Source organism: Belonocnema kinseyi, chromosome 8 (genome assembly GCF_010883055.1).
Source record: "Belonocnema kinseyi isolate 2016_QV_RU_SX_M_011 chromosome 8, B_treatae_v1, whole genome shotgun sequence".
Lineage (NCBI taxonomy): Eukaryota > Metazoa > Arthropoda > Insecta > Hymenoptera > Cynipidae > Belonocnema > Belonocnema kinseyi.
The window spans coordinates 129,729,821-129,738,871 of NC_046664.1; the positions used below are offsets into that span (position 1 = coordinate 129,729,821).

The following is a 9,051-nucleotide window of genomic DNA, read 5'->3' on the forward strand; positions in this document are numbered from 1 at the left end:
GATTTATTAACAATAATAAATAATAAATTTACAATAATTGTTAATTCTTTTAACAAATTCAGAGTTTTGCTGTTTTCAACGTATAGACTCAAGATTTTCACTGAATCAACTAAGAATGTTTTTCCAAAAACTATTTTTTATGATTATTTGCAAGTTCCCGAAAAATTAATTATATAAACAATTTTCATAAACAAATTTAAAATTTGGCTAGTTTAAAATGAATACACGCAATTTGTTTACGGAATCAACCAGGAATGTCTTTTCGATCAATTTAGCCATCTTTTTGATGGATCTTCCCTACTGAAAATTCCTATATGGGATCCTTCATACGATCCTAAATGTTTCACCTATAGGAAATGAAATATAATCAAATATAGGATCCTATATAGGTTTCTGTATAGGACCCTACCCAGGTAGTAGGCGCCATAGAATACTACTGCGCACCTGGATAGGGTCCTATACACGAAACATATAGGTTGCTACGTAGGATCCTATATAGGATCCTATGTAGATTCCTATATAGTATCCTATTTAGAAACCTATATAGGAATTTTAGGTAGGGTTTGCTATAATACCTCACAAATACACAAAATTATTATTTGTAATAAAACATTATTATTTGGTCTCTCATTTTATACCATTTTTTTCGATTTTCAACTACTAGACATTATTTCTATATAATTTGAGCACAGACATAAGACCTTCTTTGATCAGTCTGAAAATCCGATAAATAGGGAGTTCTGAAAAGTTGAAAAAGATGTTAAATTTGTTGCTAAATAAAAACTTAACCAAATTTGGTATAAATAGTCTAAAGACACAAATCTTGTCTAACTTTAAAATACTTTTATTTAAAAAAGAACATCCAAATTGAAAGAATATTGTAAGTTCAAATTAATTTGTCCACAGAAACTTTCTTTGTCCCACTCTGCTACCTCAAACTAACACAGCAGACTAATTTAAAAAATTAAAAACAAAAATTTGTGTACATAATAATCTTGTAGGAAACATCAAATGTATGGGGTGATGGGTATGTAGTAATCGATTTGACTCAAATTTAACGTACTTTCTATGATTGGACATTTGAAGCATTATCACGATTGTATGACTTCCTGAACAAAATTTCCATGTAAGGACCAGCCTGATAGACAAGGCATAGCTGCACAAAGAATTGTCTCTTATCTTAATTAAGACATTTAAATAAATAAAAAATAATTACAAAACAGTGAACATAGGAAGAATTTAATCTTCGAAATGAACAATAGGATGCAGAAAACCGTAACAAATTTTAAAATGATAAAAACATTGAATTTCATGAAGTTAAGTCATTCTTCTTTTTGTAGATTGCTTCTAACACTTTAATGGCCTCTTCGATTTAATTATATTGTGCTTCTTCAAGATTTTGTGGTCTAATTTTGTCCCTGCAATATATTATTCCGCAATTTGTATTGTGATTGATCACTCAATCGAACATGTAATCGGTACTTTGTCAGAACCATAAATATTTTGTGATATCTCCCTTTCACTTTTTAATTAACGGTTTTTGATGTGTAAACATCGTAGACAGCGAAATGGATCTTCGTGCAATCTTTTTAAAATCTACTGAATTAGAATGATAATTTGCTATATCATTTATAATGTATTTTTATCAAAATTTCTACTTAAATTCCGGATATGATGGCACATTTTTCAGAATCTAAAGATCTTGCACCAGAGGAAGTGGGAACATACTATCGGCGAGAAAATTCGAGTCCTCTGGCTTTGACGTTTAATAAGTATGTGAAGAAAAAATGGTATGTTAATGAAAGAGGTATCATTTTGAAGGTGCAAATGTTGTACTTTAATGAGCCGAAAAGTAATATTCCAAAAAATTATTTGTATCTTACAGATCTGAAAATACGATGAAAAGTGAGCAAATTTGATAGCTTTCAAAAACAGTGAACATTGAAGCATAGTTTTTCATTGAAAAAATAATAGGAAAAATCTGAAAAAATTCATGGTGGTACATTAAACATTTCCGAACAGATTTCCGCCGAAAAAGTTGCAAAATCAAATCCGGTATTAAAAACTGTTGAATCAGCCTTCTGTCTCCTTCGCATTCCTCTGCATTTCTCAATGACATCAAATGCATCATCTAGCCCCGGAGTTATTGACTTATACATCTTTTTTTCTGTGCGAAAGAATGTTTGCTCTCCAGCTTTCGGAGCAGTTTACCCTTCTTTGTCGTCGTATTTGTACATTCTTTGTGGATTCTCACCTCACTTTTGAGACTAGCATCCCGCCTTTTCGTCACGTCCAGTCCTCCGACAAACAGGTCCTTACAATAGCTTTGGTCAAAAACTCCGGACTTCATGTTCTCACTCCATTTTCGGTCTAACTTTTGATTTTGTTATTTTAATTTAGTGTTGACATAAATTAATCTGAAGGTGCCAATGAAACATATTTTCCAGTTTGCTTTCTTCGATTTAATTGCCAATGTGTCAATTTCGCCAAGTCGCTTTATTTTTAACTAACATTTTGAAATAAAAATTTCAAAATGTTTAGTTTTAAAAGTTTAAAATCGGGCTTATTAACTCATCGGGTTTATTAACGGCCATTCAGTTCCCGCCATATTGATTTCTACGTGACGAAATATATCCGATGCATATATTTTTGCTTAAAGTTTTAGAAATAGCGTTCCAATATGACCATCTGCCCTCAAGTGACCGCTACATTTAATTCTACGGGATAGTATCTACTCAGCGTCATGCACGGAATCGTGGCGAATATTTCACCGCCACATTCATAAAAATCTACCAAGGCGTTTAGATTCTACGTGAGAACACCGAATTTCAGCGACATTTAACAAACTAAGAATCGATAGGAAAACAAATCTTTTCTTCTACCTTTGTATTCAACCGCTGCTCCTTAAAATAATATTAATATATCAAAGTACTTATCTGTACAAAAAAAAATGAGTGTACCTATGCTACGTAATGTAACTTTTTATTGGGGGTTTATTTCGATCTGAAAAAATTTGGTATATTGCCTGTAAAAATTACTGATATTTAATTCTGATATACGCCACATGCAAATGATATCCTTCGTTGGATAGATAAACGTTTATTTTTCGGCGTGCTGGCCTTAAAATATTAACTTGCTTAGACTACCATTTTTTACAGCATTTTCTTACAACTATCTCTTAAAAATGAACATCCATCCACACTTTATAACTAATCCTCGCATTACCAGCCTCTCCTTTCGCGGATTCCTCTTCCTCCTTCCTTCTCTTCTTCTCCATCTTATGAAAGACCCACCTTCACCCATGCTACTGCCCTTTTGTCCCCACTTTCATGCAACAATACCTCCATGCTTATACCAGTCCTTTGCACCACTTAACAGTCCTCCAACCAGTGCTCAACTTTTGCATCCCTCTCCCCGCACAGTTCACACATTCTCTTCTCTCTAGAAAGCCAGAATTTGTTATAACCTTCCATGCAACCGCATCTCATTCTCACTATTAGTTCTTGACTTCCTTGCTCTCTTTTTTCATACAAATATTGCGCTCTCTCCCTTGGCATAATCCACACATAGTTCCCGTTAAACCTTGTCGCTCTAATTCTCTCCTCTCCTCCTGCATTCTCTTTTTCCATGCCATTCCTATAAACCAACTCATATACCTTCCTTTTTCGTGCATCCTTCTCACTTCATCCATCTGCAATCCATTCGTTCTAAAATACCTTTTCCTTTCCACCTCCATCTTTGCACCCCCACGTCTTTTCTCCTTCTCTCACCATACTCCCTAACCAGACTTCTTCTCTCTTCTAAAAATTTCTTTTCATATTTACATGCTCGATTCCCTGTTATACTTTCCTTACCCTCCCGATCAAGGCTCCTCTTCACTTCCCTCTCTTCCATTGCCTCCCACAACCTCTCCCTATCCACCGAAGGGAACGCGCCCTTTAGATCTACATAAAACGCGTACACTTTTGCTCCCTTTTTGGTTATTTCTCTATCCACTACGTGCTGTAAGACGTAAATACTGCCAATAGTACTCTTTTTCTCCCTAAATCTCGTCTGCGTCTCCGGCAATACTCCTTTCCCCTCAACATTCTCGCGCAACCTATCTGCCAACAACAACGCATATATTTTCTACGCAGTATCCATGAGCGTAATTCTTCTATCATTTTCCTGCCTCTTCCTATTCCCTTTCTTATACAGTGGTACGATCAACCCCTCCCTCCACCCTCTCGGGAATCTTTCCCCCCTCCATAATTTTCTCACCACTTTCTTCAGCCTCTGACTTACCTCTTGTGTGCTAAACAGCCACGTTTCGTTCTCTAAACCGTCCAGCCTTGCTCCCTTCGATTTTTTGAACTTGCTTATCTGCTTCTATATCTCCTCGTCATTCAGCTCCTCTCCATATACTTCCCTCGTTCTTCTAATTTCCTCATCTCTCTTCCGTGTATTTGACCCCTAAAATGAATCCTTACAAAATTTCCTCTATTCGTCTCTCCTTATCTTCTCACTTATCCCCATCCTACGTTTCCTAAACCTATTAATTATCTTCCACACGTCCCCTTTTGTCTTAACACTTCTCAACTCATCTTTCATCTTTTTTTCTTTTCCTTCTCTTTGTTCTTACACATCACCCTAAGATCGTCCTTCATTTCTACCTATCCTCCGTTTTCGCGTTCCTTCCTCCCAATTCCTGTACTTCTTTGTCACCTCTCTCTTTATCATTTTACAATCCCTATTCCACCACAGCTTCACCATTCCTATCTTCTTCCTAAAGAAATCTTATGAAAGACCCACCTTCACCCATGCTACTGCCCTTTTGTCCCCACTTTCATGCAACAATACCTCCATGCTTATACCAGTCCTTTGCACCTCTTAATAGTCCTCCAACCAGTGCTAAACTTTTGCATCCCCCTCCCCGCACAGTTTACACATTCTCTTCTCTCTAGAAAGCCAGAATTTGTTATAACCTTCCATGTAACCGCATCTCATTCTCACTATTAGTTCTTGACTTCCTTGCTCTCTTTTTTCATACAAATATTGCGCTCTCTCCCTTGGCATAATCCACACATAGTTCCCGTTAAACATTGTCGATCAAGGCTCCTCTTCACTTCCCTCTCTTCCATTGCCTCCCACAACCTCTCCCTATCCACCGAAGGAAACGCGCCCTTTAGGTCTACATAAAACGCGTACACTTTTGCTCCCTTTTTGGTTATTTCTCTATCCACTACGTGCTGTAAGACGTAAATACTTTTAGATCCTCCCATATCTCGTCCACTGACTCCCCCTCAAAGCTTATGTTGCTCAACTGCTCCTGATACTTCTCTATCTTATCTTACTCACGTACGTGTATTCTCCCACTTCGTCCCCTATTACCATACCATTCGCCACCGCCCAGCCTCTGTCCTCCATCCAGTCTCTTAGAGTCTCCCCATCTTTATTTATTATCTTATCCTTCGATTTTCTTTCGAAGCTCTCCCCTTTGCGGTGCAGGCTTCCTACCCTTCGAATCCTCGAATTAAAGCCCCTCCCCCTCTAGTACCACCATACCATCATCTCTCTCTACTAATAAATTTTTCACCCTTTCTCTAATCCTTTCCAGCCCTTCCTTATTGTACACAGTCACAAACTTATACGTTACCCCTCCTATGTTTACAGCCCTGATTTACACGCCCCCCTCTCTCTCTCTCTCTGCATGAACTTTCTCCTCTAATCCATACCTAACCCCTGTTTTAATTCCCCCACTAGCCCTTCCTTTCGTCTTTACTCTGACCGCCTCCTGTAGCCTCCACCTATACCCCCTTGGCAACTTTCGCTAAACTCTATCTCATTCCTTTCTCTCTACCCACGTCTCTACCAGTCCAATCACATCAAATTTCTGAATGTACCTCCAGAAATCCTCATCTGTCTTCTCTAATATCTTCTTTCATCTGCTTTAGTTTATCGTCTTTTTCCTTCCTTACCGACGCCAACTCCCTCTGCAATTCTTCTACTTTCCCCCTCAGCTCTTTTACTTCCTTTTCCCATCTCTCATCTCTTACCCTCAGGTCCTCCCTCACACTTTCCATCTGCTCCATAGCCCCCCTTACGTCTTCCCACAACCCTCTGATCTCCCCTATCAGCACCTCGAGAGCCACCTTCTCTCTCTGTCACTTCAAGAGATCTGCCCCCTCACTTTCCCTTGACGCTCTCTGTCTTGCCTGGTCGCTTCGGCTACCAACACTGCCAGGACTCTCGCTGCCCACCTCCCGCTCTTCAGATGTCTCTTAAGGTTGCTGCCGCTTACCGCCCTAAAATTTACGTTTCTCTGCACTATTTCACCCCTCACATCCCCTGCAGACACCCTTTTCTCACACCTAACATCCCCCAGCACTATTAGAACCACCCTTGTCCACTACCACTACACACTTTCTCACTATCGCCACTGTACACTTTCTCACTAACACCACCAACATGCAAGTCCGATATCCTTTGTTAAAAAATGTCAACCATCGAAATATTATTTTGCTTTTTATAATTTATGAATTGAAAATGATGTAATTATTTTATCCAGGGTCATCATTGCTCCCGGTGCATGTACACTAAACACTGCACTGGTTGCAGGGTACCTGATGCAGGCACAGTTAGTTTACAGACTGGGGATACCCTGGCTTTGCGATATACAGAAAACATTCCAAAAGTCGCATTTCCGAATGATCATACCAATGTTACGAAGGAACGACCTCATCATCCCCTTTCGCTTTATGATTGTTTGCAAGCATTTAGTCAAAGGTAAGTCTGATATTCAATTGTTTCTTAATGTTTCTTTACGTTAAAATCGCTTTGCTGATACCTTTTCTACATTCTGTTTAATTTGAAATTTCAGCGAAACATTAGATGAATACAATCCGTGGTTCTGTCCGAAGTGCGAAGTCAATCAATGTGCCACAAAAACTCTCAGCGTCCATCGATATCCTAAGTTCCTTATAGTTTATCTTAAGAGGTACGCATATCTTGGCATTAATTTATCGTCGCACTTGAGTTAGGATATGCCATGTGCACTAATTGTCAAACACAGAAAATGTGTTTATAAAAGTAAACAAAAATAATTGTCCCTGATGTTTTTTTATTACGTTAGTAATAGAAATGATTAAGGGCCCTGAAAATCGAGTCAAAATCGGAGAAAGAAGATTCAGGGCAAACTTTAAAGCTATTTAGTCTGATGTTTTGTATAAATACTCTTGAAGAGTATAAAGACTTTCGGTAATAACCGCTTCGAAAAAGAAAATCTTTTTTTATGTAGAAATTGAAAGAAGTTTTCCTCTACAACATCGTTGTAATAATGTGTATTACTATTCATCGAAGCAGACCAAGGTTTCAAAAAGTAAACCAAGATATTCGTAATCAAGGGCCATTTTTGGTCCTTCAAGTAAAAAGTTATCTCGGGGACCTTGTAGTGCATACGAACGTGTTACAGTTACTTCTTATTTCGAGAGTAAAAGAAGATGTGCAATTGTAGTACATATGACATTTTAATATATGTTCGAATAATGAAAATTTGAAACCTTTCTGTAGAAGCTCTCGTATGGTCAGCAAAGCGGGTAGTTAGACTAGACTTCTATAACCGGTTGTTACAGGCGGCACCTCATTTGTGCAAACATGTGAAATTTGTGAACAATGTGAACAAATATTTTTTTTTTTTTGGAGAAAATTGGGCGACACAGTTAATTGACATCTTGCATGTTTGTACAATCTGCCTTTTTATACAATGCATGTATATTGCCATTTAATGTACAAGGTACTACTTTAGGAGTAAGTTTCCGAAAATTGTACACTTTGGGAATGCACATACTCATTTGAGTAGGGGCCCATAGTTTTAGTATTACGGTGTGTTCGCCCCTGAATGAATCAACGTCGGCCATAGTAGTACCAGGCACTTTGCTCTTGTCTCGCTAGGGTCGCCCAAAGAAAAATCGGAGCTCGAAAACTGCCTTACCTGCTCCCTGCTTAGGTGAATTGTAGAAAACACTGCTACAGCGATGCTGTTGAGGAAAATTTATTTCTTTTAATTTTTTAATTAAAATTATTTCTTGAAAAAAAGATCATACTCCATCTTCACTCCACGGGGAATCGAACCAAAAAACTTCTGATTTCCGGTCAGGTACTTTTCCAATTAAGCTATTAGAGGGATCAGAATAAGAACTCTTAATTCAAGAAAATAACGCTAATTTTTAGCTAGGTATTAATAATACAAGTAATTATTTTTTAATTTATCTGCCATATCATCAGAGATTGTACCCTACCGACAGTAGATCAACCCTCCAAACCATGAAGGCAGAAAATCTACACAATATCGATCAAGTTAAGAATCTTCAATAACAGAACATGCTTAACGTCTTAATCAGACTAGATGGAAAATGATATTTCCAAATTAAAATTATTTCTTAAAAAAAAGATCCTACTCGATATTCATTCCATTCTGAATCGAACCACAAAACTTATTGAAGATTCTTGACTTGATCGATATTGTGTAGATTTTCTGCCTTCATGGTTCGGAGGGTTTATTTACAGTCGATAAGATACAATCTCTGCTGATATAGCAGATAAATTTAAAAATAATTTTAATTTTTAAATAAAAAATATATTTTTGTTGAAAAAGCAAAGAACCAAAAAGGACGGCTAAAGGAAATAATTAGTAACAAGCTTAAAATGATGTAAACCCTTTCTAACAGGCTATTAATTAACCTTTACACGTATGATATCAATTGAATAATGGCTAAATAATTTATATTAAAAAATGGTGCTGATTATTGGATTTTCGAGTTTATTTCTGAAATTGCTAATTTTAGCAGGATTGTTATTTTTAGCAATTTTTGCATTGAATATAGTTACAAGGTCGCGGCTTTTCTTAACATTTTATTAGAACTTGAAATTATATACAATTAATAAGTCTGGAAACACTTTTTTTCAACATGCAAAATTGCACCCGCTTCCAGCGAAATCGCGGTAAAATTTCAGCCGTAACCACGTCTCACAACCGTGAGATAGGTGGTTACAGTCTGTAAAGGAATCAATACG

At 37.2% G+C, this 9,051-nt stretch overlaps 1 protein-coding gene across 1 annotated transcript in view; it reads left to right on the forward strand.

The window, feature by feature from the left end:
- Nucleotides 1-9,051, forward strand: part of LOC117178702 — a 98,890-nt gene that overhangs the window by 64,551 nt on the left and 25,288 nt on the right. Inside the window, exons 4-5 of the mRNA XM_033370129.1 lie at nucleotides 6,548-6,765; nucleotides 6,860-6,976. Coding sequence (XP_033226020.1) covers nucleotides 6,548-6,765; nucleotides 6,860-6,976 — 335 coding nt within the window. The remainder of the gene's footprint in view (nucleotides 1-6,547; nucleotides 6,766-6,859; nucleotides 6,977-9,051) is intronic.